This window comes from Drosophila melanogaster, chromosome 2R, assembly GCF_000001215.4.
Source record: "Drosophila melanogaster chromosome 2R".
Taxonomy (NCBI): domain Eukaryota; kingdom Metazoa; phylum Arthropoda; class Insecta; order Diptera; family Drosophilidae; genus Drosophila; species Drosophila melanogaster.
Window position 1 is genome coordinate 17,500,144 of NT_033778.4, and position 18,061 is coordinate 17,518,204.

The window sequence follows — 18,061 nt, forward strand, 5'->3', positions numbered from 1 at the left end:
CGAGCCCCTGCCACACCCCCGTGCGCCACCGCCTCCTTGTGGAAAATCCAGATTGCAAGGAGCACAGCCAACTGGCAGCCGCATCGGTCACATTAAGAAGCTCCACTGTGCGTCGCAGTCGACGGCGTCCACCCGGCGGCGGTATTACCAACAAAATGCCAAACAAAACGAAGGGCCAAAATCTCGGTGCGTTGTACTCGCGATAGAATTTTCGATTGCAATGGGCACGCACAGGTTTCTTGGCCACAGTTGCACCACCCAATCCACTGCACCACCACTGAGCCACCGAGCCACCGAACCACCGAGCTGCACATCCACATCCTCTGTCGTCCAACTGGGAAATTGCGGGCAATTCATTTCCCATGACTGTTAATCACTTGGCCATTATTTTGTTTAGCCGAACGCGTACATAATTATAGCCTACAAGCGTCGATCGGCCGATGTGACCAATGGGATTAACTATTGCTTAAGCTAGAATTAAGCCAGAATAAAATAAGAATGATTAAGCCGATGCGAGATTGTTGTAGTCGTTGAAGTGGGGATAAATTACGTATACCTACAAGGTATGTATTTATACACCAACTAAAAGTGTATTCTGTATCAAAACTAATCATCTAGTTATCATACCAGATCACTGACCCACATATCTATGATCCATCTACACAAAAATATTATAGAGAAAAACCATAGATACAGAAATCAGTAAATAAATATATATTTTTAAAGGAATAATCAAAACGATCATGATAGCTTTTTTCCATTTTTTCCATGCCAAGTTCAAACTTACCGAATTGGTGGCTAATTGTCTCTAAGCCACTTAAAACTCTTTGATATTAATAATCATTAAACCAATATTTATCCTTCCCCAAGTTCTAAGACTAATTAGAAAGCTACAAGCCAGAAGTCAAAGGCAGTGGAAGTGGAGGAGAAGCCACGAAAATGCCTTTAATTACACATGCACACATTTATCATTTTTTTTTTGTTTTGTTTTTCGTGGACGGAGGTGGAAAAAAGAGGGAGTGTAGATTCGTGTTTTGCGGCTGGCATTGGGCACCCGCAGCCCAGAAATATTGTCAAAATGCAAAGCAGAAGATCATTATTACATTTCACGCTTCCAGCTAAAGTAAGTAAAAGAGCCCAAAGAACCAAGAACCGAAACCGCAGAAAGCGGCGACTTCCACGGGCGACTCAGCGTCGCGATAGCGTACCAAATTAATGGAAATGGAACCACATTGCGTTCCTTGGGTTCATGGAAGTGCCAGTGGCGGTGGCAGTGGTAGTGGCAGTGGCGTGGGCTCACAGGGTTAACTGATGGGGGTTCTCGCGAGGGGGGCTAGGGCCAACGGGACGCACGGAAGGGGGGGGGGGAGCAGGGGCAGGGAAGAACGTGCGGCGAGCCCTACAGGTAAGACTGTAGCGAAGACGGCGAAAGACCAGCAGAAAGAGCCCAAAACCAAAGCGTCGTTGTGGGAGAAAGAACGAAACTAACAATGGACTGCGATGACTCCTCCGTCGACGTCGACGTCTCCCATTGGAATGATGACAGCGACGTGCAGTCGTGTTTATAGGTGTGAGTATGCACTGAAAGAAACTAAAGCAGCTTTCTTTTACACCTACAACCTTTGTCCTTTGTTAAAAGTATTTTCTTTGGTAACAGATCTTTCCATTGATGTATCACTGGTGATGGTCGGAAGACACAGCAGATTGTCATTTGATCCTGTGTAGTACAGGTGCACCTCGTCACTACGTTGACTGCTGCCCACAAAGAGAGAGCTTAGGGTATCTAATACCATTTAAAAATATCATCGAATGTATTGCTTAGGACTGTAATAAGCTATGCTGCAGTTTTCAGGAGTTCGAAGTAATTTTCTGGTAATCCTTAATGCGGTTCCAATTTCTTGCTCTGTATTAATATTTCGGTTTGAGCCCGCTTTTGTGTGCCTTTGGTTTATTGCGCTCTTTGTCTAGCACTGACTTGGGCAATCACGCACACTACGAAACACAGGAAGAACTCGCACACAAACTCGGACACCCATACACACACACACACACACTCGCACAGCGAGGCCAATTTCCAATCACATCCATGAAATAAGCAAATAGTTGGTTCTGTTCGGTACGATTCGGCCATTTCTTCTTTCTTTTCCACGGTCTTTTCCCGTTTTCAGCCAGCAATTTCCTTCTTAAGCTAACTGCTTTCGGCACCAACCGACATTTACCAGCGCTAACTTGGCCAGAACAGAAGCTCGGCGGATCAAGAATTTCCAATTACCAATTTCGGGATCCAAGGATTAACACAAGTCGCTGGCTCTAAATCAGTATCTGCATCTGCATCTGCATCAGTGTCTGTTTAGGCCGTTCGTGTATGTGAGTGTGTGTGTTTTCAACTGGAAGAGGAAACTGGAACTGGAATCGCTGGAGTTCTTCTGGAAGCAGCGAGTCTGATCGTCGTGTCGTTCTTGGCTTCTTCGGCTTCTTGGACTTCATTCCCATTTCCATTCCCGACTTCTTGGCGGACTTCATTCGCGGCTGCGTGATATTGGCCTGATCAGTTGAGCGATCAGTCGACGACGAAGGCTTGCAGTGAACGCGACGTGAAGTGCTGAACTCTCCAAACTCTACGAACTCCAAACACTTCTTCTTTGGAGCCACCTCGATCGCGCGTCCCCAAAACGCTGAGAACCCGATTCGTATTCCCCGATCGTCGCCAGTGGCAATTAGATAGTGCTCCGCGCTCCCACCAATCCAACCCATTCGAAGCAAAGATGGCCAAAATCGTACTCTTCTGCCTGCTGAGCCTCTTGGCATGCGCTGCAGGTTAGTAGAAAATTATTTACAAAATTTGTATTCCTTTATTGCTTGTAGAGTTGCTCAACTCAATGGGTTTTTTCAAACTTAAAGAATACAGATGGATTAAATCAAAATTGTAGTAATATTTATAATGGCGGAAGGCTAAGTAACTTCAAGCCAAGTATAGGATTTTATGAATTTTTAAAAATTAATTCTTAGTTCTTTTATCCTGAAAGCTTGTTAGTTTTGGATTTAATAAGAAACATAAACAGATATCTGCAAACTTAACACACTAGTGTTTCTTCGTTCTCGCTTTTTAAAACATCAAAACTATCTAATTAAAGATTGATTGTAAACTTTATTTTACTATATCATATATAGTCTACTATAGTCTGCTATATCTAAAATTTTCTACAATTTTTCAAGTGCTTAACTCGTTAAGAACGTGACTAACTGCCCAACCAATTAAACGTCTTCCCAGAACTTGGGAATTATTACGGAATTATTAAGTTTTCAGCCTCCGCATCTCTAAATGCCTTGCTAATTGACGGCTTACCCCTGTCCGTCTCAATGATAATTCAATCTTGAAGAAACCCCTGCAATTATTCCTACCTTCTCCCATTTAACAAGTAAACAAAAGAAGTTCCAAAGCACTGCAAAAAAAGTACCCAGCCAAGCCTGAAAAAAAATAAAACAAGGAAAGGCAAAAGATTCTGGCGAAACGAGTGATGCATTCCCATCATTATTTCCGAATCAGAGTCGCAGTCATTAAGTCTGCTCGATGTTTTTGCATCGATTCTTCGGGTCCAGAGTCTTCACTCTCTAGTCTTCGCTGAGAGCTCTCTTCTCATCGATTACCCACCAGCATTGTTCCCATTCCTGTTCCCGATAGCGAACAAACTGGCTTTATATTCCTTATTTTTTTTTTTTTTTGTTTTTATCAATTTCCCTGTGCTTATCCCAGTCGCCATCACCATTATAATGATTTGCCTGCTAACTGGCCCGAGGGCTGTTAGGTGCCAACAAATCACTAGAGTTAGCCGCATCCTCCGGCAATAGCATCAGCATCCACATCAGGGTCCCGGCAAACACTAGCATTGACTTTGACTGCATCATTAGAGACGTGCTAGATTCGCGATCTATCGCTGGCCAGGCGTAATTACCTACGGAAATTATGGTGCTCAAGAGCTACAGGGAACTGGGGTTCGGCTACGCGATGGCCAATTATGGGTTTACCTATCCCGATCCCGATTCCGATCCCAATGCCGATCTTGATCTCGATCTTGGTCTTGGTCTTGGACTCGCAGTTGAATTCACGTCCAGAGTCAGTGTCAAATTAACTGCAATTGGGACGTAGCTCGTTATCTTCTCTCTCCAAGTGCCTTGGACTATCCATCCACTCCGAATCCGATTTAGATTCGCCATCAAGCTGAATTCATTTGGGTGAATTAATGCTTGAATTGTATCCGTTCCCTTGAGCTGAGCTCCAAGCTTAAATTGGCCCATTAAAATGAAATTTAAGAATTTCTTCGACCCGTTGAGCTTCTGATCTCATGGCGTGGATCATTATTCTTATTAGGTAGATGGATATCTCAGCTCCTCGGACGCATAATAAGTTGCCCAATAATCTTTTCATTCATAAATCTTCGCCACGACTTGTCTATCATCAATCTGATCAAAGGCAAAGACTTTGAGTTGACTTCGTGTGTGTCTTGCATTTCAATCGCCGGAAATAATTTCATATACGAGCAGAGTACCCACTTGGGCATGATGGTGAGTGTGTGTGTGTATGTGTGTGTGTGCTCAAATACTGGAACTCTCTTGATGTCTAGGCCCATGTCTATATATCCTATATCCCATATCCCATATCCAATGTCCATCCAAGACAAGTGCCATAAATGGCCAAGTGCCCGGGGTGTTCGTTGAGTCAGTTGGAAAACAAAGTACTCGCTTTGGTATTTGTGTTTATCTTTTGAGCCGCTTTGTAAAAGGGCCAACCACACACACAACGTATCTCGTATACAGAGATGTGTACACAGATACTTTGTCCCTCGACTACCTGTTGAACCTGAACCCTATACCGAACCCATTCCCAAAGTCACTGTCATCTTGCATTGTTCCCAGCCTCGCAGACTTCTCTTCACTTCACTTTACTTCTCGGGTCAGCGATTACATAAGATTCGAATGGGTCTTTGGCTCTGCGTCTCCATTTCGGGCTGACCGGCGGGCTAATTAATGTCATCAGCACCTTGAGTCCCCATTTCGGATTTCGTGTAATTAGCCGCCAGAGGTCAGGGACCGCATAAATGCTCCTGGTCATCACCATCATCATCATCTTCGTGAATCATGCGTCCGATTTGGGGCTCCAAAGTTCTTCGTTTTGTTCTTCGTTTTTATGGACTGGCGGCCCAACGATGGCTAGCCACTTTTTTTGGTAATCCTATTTAATGATGTTTCTGTGATTACGAATGCTATGTCCGCAGTTGAAACCGTTACCGTTTTCGCTGTTTCGGTTACGCATTGCGATTCCAATTGCGTCTGGAATCCGCAGATATGGGTAGGTTCATTAACCTAAGGTCTAATCCACTTGTGGTACCATCATATGACCAGGCCTTTGGTATTTACAGATGTCTATAATACTATTGAAGATCTAAATTAAAAGTATCTTGAATCATAAACCATGTTACCTTCATATTCTATAGGTCAACGCATTACGACAATCCACCTGGATGGAGTGCAGTACTTCATCAGCCGAATGAATCCCTACTCCCCGGAGCTCAACTACTTCCTGGCCTACCAGTACTGTCGCTCCCTGGGCCTGCAACTGGCCTCCTTTGAGACGAAGGAGAAGGCCGAGTCGATGACCACGTATCTGAAGAATGCCGGTTACGGCAACTACGATTTCTGGACCTCCGGCAATCGCCTGGGCACGGGCATGTTCCTATGGATGAGCACTGGTCTGCCGTTTAACGCCACTTTTGATTTCTTCGAAAACTCGGCGGACGCCATCCAGGCCGGTCTGCTCGATCCCGTCGATCATAATAGCAACACCTCACCCCAGCGCACCGCTCGCGACAGGTAAGGATGACAAACTATCATATAGGATGTAGCTCCCTGATGCAGAGAAAAAAATAAGTGATTACTTCTTTCTTCTGTGCCCTGTACTCCCTTGACTATGACCATCTACATCGATATCCTTTCTGTTTCACCGATCCAATCTACAGCAGCAGTGGCGCCGAGAAGGGATGCGTGATCCTGAAGCAGCCCACGCTCAAGTGGATGCCCGAGGACTGCTCGGCCGTGAAGGACTTCATTTGTGAGCAGACCCGCTGCTACTACTACAACTACGGCAGCATCCCCGTCTCGTCGGCGCAGGGGTAAGGACACTTGACCGCGGAGCCACTCCACATAACTCCACCACTCTACACAACCACACGCAAATCGAACAGATATTAAGAGCACTGATTGGAGGAGGAACTAAGAATAATGATAATAATGCAATAAACAAATTATGCTATAATTAACGTTAATTAATTCGCTATACGAGCTGCCCGCCGGTGGCGCTTAAACAAATGTCCCTAATTAAGTAAAGACAAACGAAAACATATTTATACCAGATAAATGTTGATACTAAAAACCCAACCCAGATCAAGAGATTACGCAAGGATAACGTGATTAAAAACAAGTTACTTTAGTTGACCATAAACGAACACACACACACACTTACACTTAGACACACACACACACATTGACAAAGTGCGAATCCGATTTCGATTCCCAAAACAGAATTTGCAAAAAGAACGAACAAATAGGTGAGCTAAACCCCAAATCGTTACCAATCTACCATAACTACACACACAATCTATATGCATATGTACATCTAAAGACTAATGCGACTTCTTACTAACGCCACTCAAAGTTCTATGGGCCGAAACCGAAAAGTTGGTTAGCCCAAAAAAGCCATTCGATCCTGATTGAAAATTATATGATCCGAAAAAAACGACAAGAAGAACACTGCCTTGTAGACGCCAATGGGTTGGTTTACAATCGCGAAAGTTTGTGCAATCATTGACTTTATTTTTTTAGATACTTCACTTTAGATACTTTATTTTAGATACCGATCCAAAAACTTGTATTAAAAAGATACTTTTAAAGTTTCGAAACAAGCTAAAACTTTCAAAACTTTAAATGCAGGACTCCTAGTTAGGATCTATCCTAATTCCTATTTTCAAAACAATTTCGATTGCACACACTTTTGCGAGTCATATCATCCCATATGAGCGCCGAAAATGTATCTTGTTTGGTGGTTTGGGGCTTAGCTTCCTTAGTTGTTGTATCGCTCTCGTTGCTGTCGTTGTTGTTGATGTTGTCATGATGAATTGTGCTCAACTAACTAACTTTAGGCTAAGCAACTTTCGCACTAACCCAGCCCACGAACCGCCCAGGAATCAGAGATAGAAAAACTAAATTCCCTTTTGTTATTTCTCCATGTCCATTGTGCGCCGTCTAGACGTCCCATCACCTCCACCACCCCAAGGACTCCTGCCTCCCTGATGAACCTGCATGTGGCCGCCACCACCACACCCTTGCCCCTGCTGATGTCCACCAGTGGAGCAATGTACACCGCTGCCAAGGCCAAATCTTCGCCAGCCGTTGGCCACCGACTGATCGATGATTCCAGCTCCCAGCAGCAACCCTCGTTTATGTCCTTTAAGCTGAACCATGATCGCTCGCTGCCCGATACGGATTCCACTGACGTGGATGTGGAGGATCAGGAAGCGGATTTGGATGGCGAGGAGCACGATGACCATGAGGCCGAGGGCGAAGAGGAGCATGACGAGCACGACAACTTCGAGGAGCATGCCCGTGAGCTGAGCAACGACAACGATGGCGATATCAAGGAGCACGTATTCCCACTGAGCGACAACGAACTCCACCCCGAGGTGCATTCGATCGAAGAGGTACAGCAGCAGTTGCAGCAGGAGGATGCGGATGCGGACTCGGCACCAGCTCCCGCGGCGGCTGAGGATAACGAGAGCTCGCAACACGATGCGGAGGCGGATGGAGAGCACGAGCAGGATGGAGCTGAGGGCGAGACTGACTTGGAAAATGAGACGCCGGTGGATCTTATCAAGGCCAACGAACCATTGGCGATGCCCAGCTCCACTGAATCCCCAGCCGCCGCCATCGAGGAGCGCATCAAGCAGATCGCCCAGGACTTCCAGAAAATGGCCAGCTCCCAGGAGCTGCAGCCCAAGGAGGAGCTGACCCCCCAATCCTCCCTGTCACTCAACGATCTGATACGCACCCTGCGGCCCAACGAACAGCAGATCATTCCGCAGATCGATTCGGACTACTCCAATGCCATGCGTGTCCTCGGCAAGCCAATGGCGGCCAATAACTAGGCATCTCCTTTCCCACGAATGCCACTAGCCTAAGTTGTGTGTGTGTTTGGGTCGAGGTGTTATCCAGCCGGGCATCCGGGTTCCACTGAGGAATGGCCATTTTCGAGAGCCGGCCGGACATGTCCGAAAATGACGCTTCTCTCTGAGGACCTCGATGCCAATGGATGACCGCGCTGAAATGCAGCGAGAGATTAAAGGAGCTAAGACATTAATCTATATATAAATATATATGTATTGTATGCTTTAATTGTATGACAACCACCACAAAAAAAAGGAAACTCTTGATTAATAAACGTAATAAGTAAATAAGATGATGGATATTATTAAGGGACAATAGGGGATTAATGTTTCAGATTGCTTGGAAACATGAGTAGACAATATTTGTAGCGATTAAATACGATCTTTTAAGGCACCTAAGTTCTTTCAAAGAGATCCCATGTGCAATCGATCGTAAAACTCTTCAATAATAGAATTTAATCCCCATATCCCAGAAATATCTCATAACGGCTCGAACTGACCATGGCCAAAGCGCAAATCATAAACAAGTCAATGGGATTTATTTTGGCTTGGTCGAAACGAAGATGAAAGCCAATAATCGTAAATTAACTGCTTAGGCTCTAAAAACTGAAAACTGAAGAAAAAAAACTAAAGTGTGTGCCATGGAATTTTATTGCACTCGCTCCAAGAAAGCCAGCGGCCGCCGAGGAATAAATAAATAAAAATTTCTCGGTGGGCTTACATCATGCTGCCCCATGTCCGCGTCTGCATTCAAATCTGCAAATCATCTTTCTTAATTTAAAGAGGATTCCGAGACGCAGACGCATCACATCAAGTTTTATGTGTGTCGGTGTCGTTCGCCCAACAATTGGATGAAGATGGAGTTGCGACTTTTAACCAAAAGATCCAAAAGGGGCCCCTGTCGAAGAACCCCCATCCCTGCCCACCTGCTGCTCCGTTCGTGGTCTCCATTCCCAGCTTCGTCCTCATCCTCATCTTCATCTTCATTTTGAGCTGCGACTTTGCGCATGCGCAGACGACTGACTTCGTTTGAAGTTCTGTTGACTGATGTTGTTGTGCGTTGTTGTTGCTCTGCTAAAAGTTGGTAATGAAAGAAGCACACACAGAACGAGGTGTACATATGTGTGGCCATATATGTATATATATATATATATATGTGTGTGGTATGTGCCAGCAGCAACAAAAGCAGCAGCAGATGCCAAGACAACCTTGAAATGTATAGCAGGGTCCAACGAACGAATATAAAAAAGGTTCTTTGGTTCCTTGGTTCCATGGTTCTTTGGCTCTCCAGGTTCTTGGGCTCATTATTTCCTTCTTCTTTTTTTTTCTACTTCAAGAATAAGCGAGAACAGTAAGTAACTGCTCGCCGGGAATGCCCCAATCAGGATAAATCTCTGGGGTAAACGACGGCTCCAGAAAGCAAAAGTGCCAGCCGATAAGAGGAGTATTTTTAAACAGCCCGAATGCGATTGAGTTGGAAGATAAAACCCGGAAGTTGCGGAAGTTGAAAGCGCTGGCGAAAGTTCCGACTTGGTGCGATTATATAAGGGAATCTCGCCGGTATGCAGTATCAGTGCAATCCAAACGCTTGCCTTGAAAACCATATCCTTTGCAACTAACCACACAATGAAAGTACTCCTGGCTTTAACTTTCCTGGCCACTTTGGCTCTTTCAGTGGCCCTTCCCCAGGTGGGACATGGATCTGTAAATGGACCCAGTGGGGTAAGTATTCCTCGGAGAAGCCAAGATGTTTTGTTAATTCTATGCATTTTCATATATGTGCACTCAGCGCTTCCCTATGACGAAGAATTGGGCGCAACCTCCGGTTGATTTGCGAAAACCCATTATCTTTCTGCCAGAGGCCACGCCCATTCACGAAGCCCAGGAGTCGCGCCCCCGACTAGCCAAACATCGCAAGAGTGGATAGATGCCAAGGAATACCTATTTATTATTTAAATTTAATAAGTATATGTTCGTAAGACAATCTGTTTCGTTGACATCTTATAGATGCGAATTATATTTAGCAAAACATTAGAAAAGTCAAGGAATTTCTGAAATATAAGTTAAGAAACATAGCACTAACTCGCTATAAAATAGCTTACATTCTAATAACTAAATTTGGCCTTCATTCGAATTAATTGAACATGAAGTTCACAAAAATTAGGTACAAAAACATTAATTTACTTTGGAGAAGGACGAAACATAATTTAATCTTGCTTACAAATTTACAAAATGCAACCAGTTTTTTTCGCGTGCTATATTTTATTGAGTTTTTGATAAATTTCGCTAATCAAACATTACAACATATATATATGGCGTGCTTAATGGCACTAACTAATGCTTAACTAATAACTTATTTAATTTAAAACATTAATTTCTGTGCCAGATATAAAACAAGTAAGGCAATGCAAATAAATTGTTTGATTGTAGCTGAAGAACTTTAAATTAAGTTCTTTATTAACCAGTTTGATACTCAACGAATTATAGCACCTGTTTCTCTGGCAGTTCAGATGGAGCTACTGTTTGTTGGTTCTTTTGCTATTAATCAAGACCCATTTTTATTTAAATTTATTTCTGAATTTATCAAAGATACTAGTTTCCCATATATGTATGTGTATGTATTACAATCAATGACGAATGAGCAGTATGAGTGCTTGAGCAGTTTCCCAAGTTACTAAATATTGAAGATAAATATTTCTAGAAAAAAAACAATCATTCCTAATTTGAATCTCTTATAGAAAAACACGTGCAGACAATATTTAATTGAAAACAAATCCTATGATTGGCCCTTTACCAGAAATAAGCAGAAACTTGATGAATATTCATTGCCTAGTTGACATAATTAATCCATAGTCACCTAATTTAGATAAAAAACTTGTTTTCCCAAACTGATTGGGGATCCCCCAAGGCACAAACGACGAATTTATTACATCTCAAAAGTATTCTAGCAAAGCTATTTAGATTTCATTTTAACGTAGCTACTGTTTCAAAACCCGAAAAAAATTGTGGAACCGACGTGTTAAATTAAAATGCAAATTAATATATTTGTTTAATATGCATGCATGACTATGTCAATCCATACAAAACACATTAATTAGTCACGACACTATTACAAATTGGGTAGGCTATAAAAGATCGGGAATTGGGATGGCCCCAAAAAAGTGGATCCAAGTCCATCGTCCACAAAGGTTGATTGACATAATTAATAATCGCTTGAACCGATACAGATCGTCACTCAACGGTGTTATAATTAATTGGAAACGGAACTCAAGCGGGTTTTGCTTTTAAGCTTCAAAATATACTCCATGCACTTCACGTAATACCTAATTTACACGAATTTAACAACGGGTTTTCGTCGAGTTCCGGTTTTTCCTGAAAGCATACGTTATCAAAAAGTGACTTGAGAAGTGATTAAAAGTGTTAATTGCAAACGAGAATCCGTGCGATCAAATATACGAATGCATTCAGATAGAAAGCAGCCCAAATGCGTAATCGTTCTATCACATAAAAGTCAAATAATCAAGATTTATCCACTTTATTAAACACACCCAATCTGGACCAAAATAGATTAAATTCTAATACTCTCCCATATTCCGAACCATCTTGCATGGCGCTAATGAACCGAGACGAGTTCCCAAACCACACGGCGAATATCGCTGGATCGGTCGGATCGCACACATCAAAACAGATATAGCACATACTCGTATACGATATGCATGGTATAATCAACGCGTTTCGATTTCTGTATAATTCCGAATCACTGGACTTGGGATTTATGGATTTGAATGGATCGGGTGGGGGCGAGGTTGGCCAGTTTATAGCCTGAAACCTACTAGTCTAATGGCTATATAAGCCCCGATCGACGGTCGAGACAAAAACATTTGTGTGGACCGTGCGAGCGCGTTAGGTTAGTCTATTGGGAATTACTTGCGATTACTCGCATCAGAAAAATTTGTGCAATAGTATCTCGTATTTGCAATAGACAAGCAAATCGGCTGATAAGCCGATCATATGCAATCAAATATAATTAGTGCATCGCCGTTTCACCCTTCGACTACAAAACCAGTCGGAACTAATAGTTTCGTCTTTTGGCAGATCAGTATGAAGCTTCTGTTGGTTCTTCCACTTCTGGTGGCTGTGGTCTCTGGCCAGGGATTCGGAGGCGGTGGATTTGGAGGCGGATTTGGAGGTGGACTCGGAGGCGGATTTGGAGGTGGACTCGGAGGCTTGGGCAACAATCGAGTGGGTGGAGCTTTACAAAATGTGGCCGGCGCCGTTCAGAATGCCGTGGGCAACATTGCCAAGGCTGTGCCCAAGGTGCCGCTGCTCTCAAACGTCCAGGACTTTGGTGACTTCTTGGTGAGATAGGCAGCATTGATCAATTTCAAAGGTAGAAGTAAAACTTCAACCGATTTGCAGAGCCAATCTGGAAAGACCTATCTCTCCGCCGCTGATCGCGCTCTTCATGAAGGTGCCTTCGCTTCCACCAAGAACCTGGTGGAAGCCGGAAACGCAGCCTTTGCCCAAGGAGTGCACACCTTCAAGCAGGCCGTGAACGCCTTCGCCGATCTGACCCACTCTGAGTTCCTTAGTCAATTGACCGGTCTGAAGAGAAGTCCGGAGGCTAAGTAAGTGCTAACAAACCATTTGCACAGCCGGCATAGGATTTTATCAATTCTATATCTGCACCCAGGGCTCGAGCTGCTGCCAGTTTGAAGTTGGTCAACCTGCCTGCGAAGCCCATCCCGGATGCCTTCGATTGGCGCGAGCATGGCGGTGTCACACCAGTCAAATTCCAGGGTACCTGTGGCTCCTGTTGGGCCTTTGCCACCACTGGTGCCATTGAGGGACACACCTTCCGCAAGACCGGCAGCCTGCCCAATCTCTCTGAGCAGAATCTGGTCGACTGTGGTCCGGTGGAGGACTTTGGCCTGAATGGCTGCGATGGTGGCTTCCAGGAGGCCGCATTCTGTTTCATCGATGAGGTGCAAAAGGGTGTGTCCCAGGAGGGGGCCTATCCCTACATTGACAACAAGGGCACGTGCAAGTACGATGGCAGCAAGTCCGGAGCCACCCTCCAGGGATTCGCCGCTATTCCGCCCAAGGACGAGGAGCAGCTGAAGAAGGTGGTGGCCACTCTGGGACCAGTTGCCTGTTCGGTGAATGGTTTGGAGACTCTTAAGAACTACGCCGGTGGCATCTATAACGACGATGAGTGCAACAAGGGCGAGCCGAACCACTCCATTCTGGTCGTCGGTTACGGATCGGAGAAAGGACAGGATTACTGGATCGTCAAGAACTCCTGGGACGACACCTGGGGCGAAAAGGGCTACTTCCGCCTGCCTCGCGGCAAAAACTACTGCTTCATTGCTGAGGAGTGCTCCTATCCCGTGGTTTAAGCGGGGAATCCGAAATTTATGGCAAAATTTACTGTGCAGTTTGTGATGTGGACTTGGCGTTGGTTGCGTCCATTTCTTAAATAAAAGTCTTTTCTTAATTATAATGCTGCTAAATTAGAGTAGTTAAACGAAAGTAATGCAATGCATTGCTTTGCTTAAATATTTACAGATAACAAATTAAAGAGGAATAAACAAGAATCTTTTGGAAATTTAAAACTATTCACGGGTTAATTGGGCACTAAACGAACTTTAGAGGAGTTCAGCAATTTGATGTGAACAATAACCAGACCTTTATGTCCAAACAAGAAGATCTAGATATTCGGGTAAATTAAAAAAATGTTTGGGGATAGTAACGGAAATAACGCTTGACATTTTAAAACCTGTTAAAAGCGTTGCCAGATGCGGATATTTACAGCAAGAAAGCAAGTAATCGATGATTTCCCCAGTTGGGGATATCGATTATTGCCAAATTTGTGTAAACATCGATGGTATCGCTGTACCGAGACAACAATAATAGAAATAAATTAAGTCAATTGGCGAATTAAACTATATTAGGCGCAGAAAAAACGGCGGACATTTGATGAGCAGCAGGCGGGGAATGCCGTGACGAAAGGCGGCAGTGCGTCCGATGGAAGGCCACCGCGCAACAGTGTTCCTGCAGGTGTGTCTGCTCCGGAAGCGATGTTCTGATCAGAAGAGACCAGCCCACTTTTGGGAAAGTGGGCGTTGTCACCAGAGCGCACGAAACCAAAGCCCCCGGCCACCTGTCTTTCTCCCACTGTGTGTGTGCTAATCGAGGTTTCCCCTTGCCCCTTCCTTTCCAGAAATGTACGCGATAGTGGTGCATGTGCATTGCGACTAATCCAAAGAGTCCCCCTGTGGTCATAACGCATTTAACAACCATCGCAGCCAAATAGTCACGTTTCTCCAGAGATCCCCGTGTGTCTGCACTTTCCCCATCCCCGATAACCCCGCCCCAAGCATGGACGAAGATATCCTAAACGCTGTGGAGTCCCTGTTCGGCAAGGATGTCAAGATCGTGGACTGCGAAACCTCATCCTCGCTGCAGCAGGAGGAGGTGTTGCTGGTCAACGGAGTGCCGGTGAAGCTGGATGGGCTGCCGGCGGATGATGCCAGTGCCATAAAGGCAGCTTTGCTGGAGGGGCAGATGCCATCGGTTGAGCACCTGAATCAATTGCTCTTCCGCGCCGGATTGGCCCAACAGCCCATCGAGGTAGAGACCTCGTTGACCGTCAAGTCCTCTCTGACCACCACGGAGGAGGTGCTGGTCTCGCGCAACGGACAAATCCTAGACGAACGCACCGTGGAGACCAAGGAAAACTTTAACCATCAGTCGCACCAGAAAGAGATCTGGCATCCTGTCAAGCAGCAGTCGGCCTTGGCGCGTGCCACTCCCGAGAATGCCCTCAAATACCGAACCACTTCGAATTCCACGTTCGCATCGCAGGCCACAGACTCGGACGAGCGTCCAGTTGATCCTTTGGGCCGGCAGCTGAACCAAACCTTCTCGAATGCTTCCCTTATGTCCAGCAGCTCTGCTATTACTGGATCCGATCAGGTCATCGGATCTGTATCATCCACCACTATTGGGGACAAAAGCTCGAATATAAGCAGCTGCGACTCCGGGCACGATGGCCTCTTCCACAGCGTGTCGATGAGTGCACCCTGGTCACATCCACGTGACACCTTAACCGACTCTTTGTACTGCGACATTCCCAGCTCCGCAGATGAGTCGGATGCGGTTTCTATCCTAGTAAGTTTGAACGGATTTGCCAGTCGCTAAATAACTAATAATTTACCTAAATTAGAACACCCACTTGAAGATCACAGAGCCATTCGATTGCCAAACAGCGCCAGTTTACGCCAAAGACATACCCAAGAAGGGCAACCTGGATTCGGTGGTCAACCTGCTTATCAATAATAATACTAAGGATTTGCGGTTTGCCTTTCTGACCACTTCCCGCTTGTTTTCACCACCACACCAGCTGCTTTCCAAAATCATTGCCAAGATTGATAATGAGGAGGAAAACGTGTTACGACTTTTGAACGAATGGCTAGACACCTGTCCCGGGGACTTTAGCCATGAACTGCTATTGCAGGAGCTGGAAAATAAGCGTAATGTAAAAGGATTGGCAGCTTTTTTGGATGGAATTCCCCAAGCTTTGGCGCAAAAGGACGAAAATGGACGAAGTCAACTAAATAACCTGCTTACCAAGCAATCGTCGGCCAGCTCGTTGGGACGTCAGAGCAGTATTAAGTCGCTGAAACGCTTTGCCGCCAATGTCTACAAAACAGACAATGTGCTAAACAACTGCAGCAGTGCCTTCGAGTTGGCTCACCAACTTTATGCCATCGAGTACGCCTATCTGTCACAAATACGTCTTGAGGAGTTTGTGGAAATCCTCGAAAAGGATGAGCTGAAGACCTGCATAAGCCAAACCAAGGCGGGCACCTTGGGTTCGAATTGCATCAGCCAGGTGACAATCGACAGTTACGTGCAGTGGTTCAACCAGCTAAGCTACTTGACTGCAACGGAAATATTAAAGGTGAGTACTAAAAAAAAAATTAACCATTAATCAAATAAAAAATATGATTCGTTCGTTCCTAGTTGGGCAAAAAGTCCCAGAGAGCACAAATGATCGACTTCTGGGTGGAAACAGCTCTGGAATGCTTTAACACAGGCAACTTCAACAGCTTGATGGCCATTCTAACAGCATTGAATCTTACTGCCATAGCTCGCCTAAAGAAAACGGTGAGTTTTCGTTAAGTAAAACGAGTGAAGTCTGATTTTACTACTATTTTTTATAGTGGGCCAAAGTGCAGACGACAAAGTTCGAGGGTTTGGAGCATCAAATGGATCCCAGTTCGAACTTTCTTAACTACAGATCCACCATGAAGGCAGCTGTTTGGCGTTCGGAAAGGGAAATGGCCAACGAAATTGAGCGTGCCATCATCCCATTCTTCTCGCTGTTCCTCAAAGATTTGCATGCCATTAACGAGAGCCATGAAACAAAGTGAGTTTGTTTGTGCATAAATGAGCTCTGTTTCGAGATTAACCGAATTCAAATCCGTTTGCAGATTGGCCAACGGATACATAAACTTTGAGAAGTGCCTTCATTTGGGCACCCAGCTGCGGAATTTTGGCAAATGGCAGCGATTGGACTGTCCATACGAGCAGTTGCCTAGTGTGGTGTCCTACCTGTTGAAGGCGGAGGTGCTGAGCGAGGATCTTTTGATGAAGGCCTCCTACGAAAGCGAGCCACCCGAGACCGGCGAGGAGAAGGATCACTACAAGACGTTGAAAGCTGCAAGGAAATCGAACACATAATCACCAATCATTAACGACAATCCTCGAGATAGTGCAATACAATACAAAACGATGCAATAATTCTCGCACTCTTTCGTTGGCGTTCCATTTTCACATTTTGCATTTGTATCGCGATAAAACAGTAACAATAATAACTCTTACACTTCCACTGTGTTTGTTAATTTGTACTTAAGCTTAGACGACGGTATATATTTATTTGCATTCGAATTATATATATACAAGTGACGGGCATTTAATTAGAAACACCAAAAATATGCATAAAATTACTAAAGTAATGTTTTAAATGTTGTATTTTAGCAGTTATATACCCCGAAAAATACATAAAAATAAAAGACTTCGATAAATCCCAAAGTTTTCCCTAACGAATGGTGGCGAACTTCTGAAAGTCGACCGTTCCAAACTTGCCAAACAGTTCCAGAGGATAGTGCTTGCCCTCGACGGGCGCATGGATGCGGATCTGGCGCATGTGGGTGTCCCTGCCATTCTGGTGGTTCGAGATCACAGCAATCTGAAGCATGAAGGTGCGTATGGACTTGACGTTCCCATCCTTAATGGGTATCTGCACCCAGCCGGTGGGTTCGGTCAGGTCCATCACCTGCAGCTCCTGCAAGTCGTTGAAGTTCGTTCCAGATCGTATGGAGATCCTTGATGGCGTGTAACTCTCGTCCAGCTTGTAATCCGTGTATATGTAAATCTGACTGATGTTCGTACGCTTGTGGAATTGAATGTTGACCAGGTGGGGAAGCTGACCGTCCGACTGCCAATAAGTATCCATGATGTTGTCTCGCAAACGCTCTACACCAAATCCTGAAGGCCAAAGAAAATTGTAGAATATGTAAGGATCACGTAGTTACACCAAAAGTTACCCGGCTTGCAGGAGGAGAGGCTCCAAACAGCCTGCGCGCCCACTTCCCGCACAAAGCCTAGGCGCTCCTCGGCCAGGGGGTCCTCTTCGCTGCTTGGGGGCGGGTTGGCGGTTATATCCTCATCCATTGAGGCTGCCATTGCAGCAATTACGATTTTAAAAAACTATCTAAATTTTATTATACAGAAGCCGCTTGAAGACGCACAAATCAGCTGTTTGTTTTTATGGTGCTGCA

At 44.9% G+C, this 18,061-nt stretch overlaps 5 protein-coding genes across 15 annotated transcripts; 4 read left to right on the forward strand and 1 right to left on the reverse strand.

Moving 5' to 3' along the window:
• The first annotated feature begins 2,210 nt into the window (after window positions 1-2,210).
• On the forward strand, window positions 2,211-8,502 carry nw (narrow). 5 transcript variants are annotated; one of them, NM_001032264.4, is made up of 4 exons: window positions 2,211-2,817; window positions 5,493-5,868; window positions 6,015-6,167; window positions 7,301-8,502. In NM_001032264.4, the coding sequence occupies exons 1-4, from the start codon at window positions 2,766-2,768 to the stop codon at window positions 8,193-8,195; spliced, it is 1,476 nt and encodes a 491-aa protein (NP_001027435.2). In that variant the 5' UTR covers window positions 2,211-2,765; the 3' UTR covers window positions 8,196-8,502. The 5 variants fall into 5 exon arrangements, with proteins under 5 accessions (NP_001027435.2, NP_001027437.1, NP_001188963.1 ...); NM_001032266.4 differs by having other exon boundaries at window positions 2,534-2,817; window positions 6,015-6,602; NM_001202034.3 differs by having other exon boundaries at window positions 2,534-2,817; window positions 6,018-6,602.
• Window positions 8,503-8,851: 349 nt separating this feature from the next.
• On the forward strand, window positions 8,852-11,251 carry CG34193 (uncharacterized protein). 2 transcript variants are annotated; one of them, NM_001299605.1, is made up of 2 exons: window positions 8,852-9,935; window positions 10,003-11,251. In NM_001299605.1, the coding sequence occupies exons 1-2, from the start codon at window positions 9,840-9,842 to the stop codon at window positions 10,138-10,140; spliced, it is 234 nt and encodes a 77-aa protein (NP_001286534.1). In that variant the 5' UTR covers window positions 8,852-9,839; the 3' UTR covers window positions 10,141-11,251. The 2 variants fall into 2 exon arrangements, with proteins under 2 accessions (NP_001286534.1, NP_001097357.1); NM_001103887.3 differs by having other exon boundaries at window positions 9,783-9,935; window positions 10,003-10,655.
• Window positions 11,252-11,369: 118 nt separating this feature from the next.
• Window positions 11,370-13,712, forward strand: CtsK2 (Cathepsin K2). Of its 4 annotated transcripts, none has more exons than NM_137377.3 (4): window positions 11,370-11,401; window positions 12,309-12,572; window positions 12,633-12,841; window positions 12,907-13,712. In NM_137377.3, the coding sequence occupies exons 2-4, from the start codon at window positions 12,315-12,317 to the stop codon at window positions 13,610-13,612; spliced, it is 1,173 nt and encodes a 390-aa protein (NP_611221.1). In that variant the 5' UTR covers window positions 11,370-11,401; window positions 12,309-12,314; the 3' UTR covers window positions 13,613-13,712. The 4 variants fall into 4 exon arrangements, with proteins under 4 accessions (NP_611221.1, NP_725688.1, NP_995874.1 ...); NM_166237.2 differs by lacking the exon at window positions 11,370-11,401 and adding an exon at window positions 12,087-12,120; NM_206152.2 differs by lacking the exon at window positions 11,370-11,401 and adding an exon at window positions 12,087-12,120 and having other exon boundaries at window positions 12,314-12,572.
• A 361-nt stretch (window positions 13,713-14,073) lies between these two features.
• Window positions 14,074-17,302, forward strand: CG4853 (uncharacterized protein). Of its 3 annotated transcripts, none has more exons than NM_166238.4 (6): window positions 14,074-14,273; window positions 14,437-15,386; window positions 15,442-16,179; window positions 16,242-16,385; window positions 16,442-16,647; window positions 16,712-17,302. In NM_166238.4, the coding sequence occupies exons 2-6, from the start codon at window positions 14,595-14,597 to the stop codon at window positions 16,959-16,961; spliced, it is 2,130 nt and encodes a 709-aa protein (NP_725689.2). In that variant the 5' UTR covers window positions 14,074-14,273; window positions 14,437-14,594; the 3' UTR covers window positions 16,962-17,302. The 3 variants fall into 3 exon arrangements, with proteins under 3 accessions (NP_725689.2, NP_001286535.1, NP_611222.2); NM_001299606.1 differs by having other exon boundaries at window positions 15,457-16,179; NM_137378.4 differs by having other exon boundaries at window positions 14,074-15,386.
• On the reverse strand, window positions 17,118-18,043 carry APC10 (Anaphase Promoting Complex subunit 10). The gene is made up of 2 exons (NM_137379.5): window positions 17,828-18,043; window positions 17,118-17,768 (listed from the first exon to the last, which is right to left on the reverse strand). Exons 1-2 carry the CDS (start codon window positions 17,964-17,966, stop codon window positions 17,320-17,322), a joined length of 588 nt encoding a protein of 195 aa, NP_611223.4. The 5' UTR covers window positions 17,967-18,043; the 3' UTR covers window positions 17,118-17,319.
• Between the last annotated feature and the right edge of the window lie 18 nt (window positions 18,044-18,061).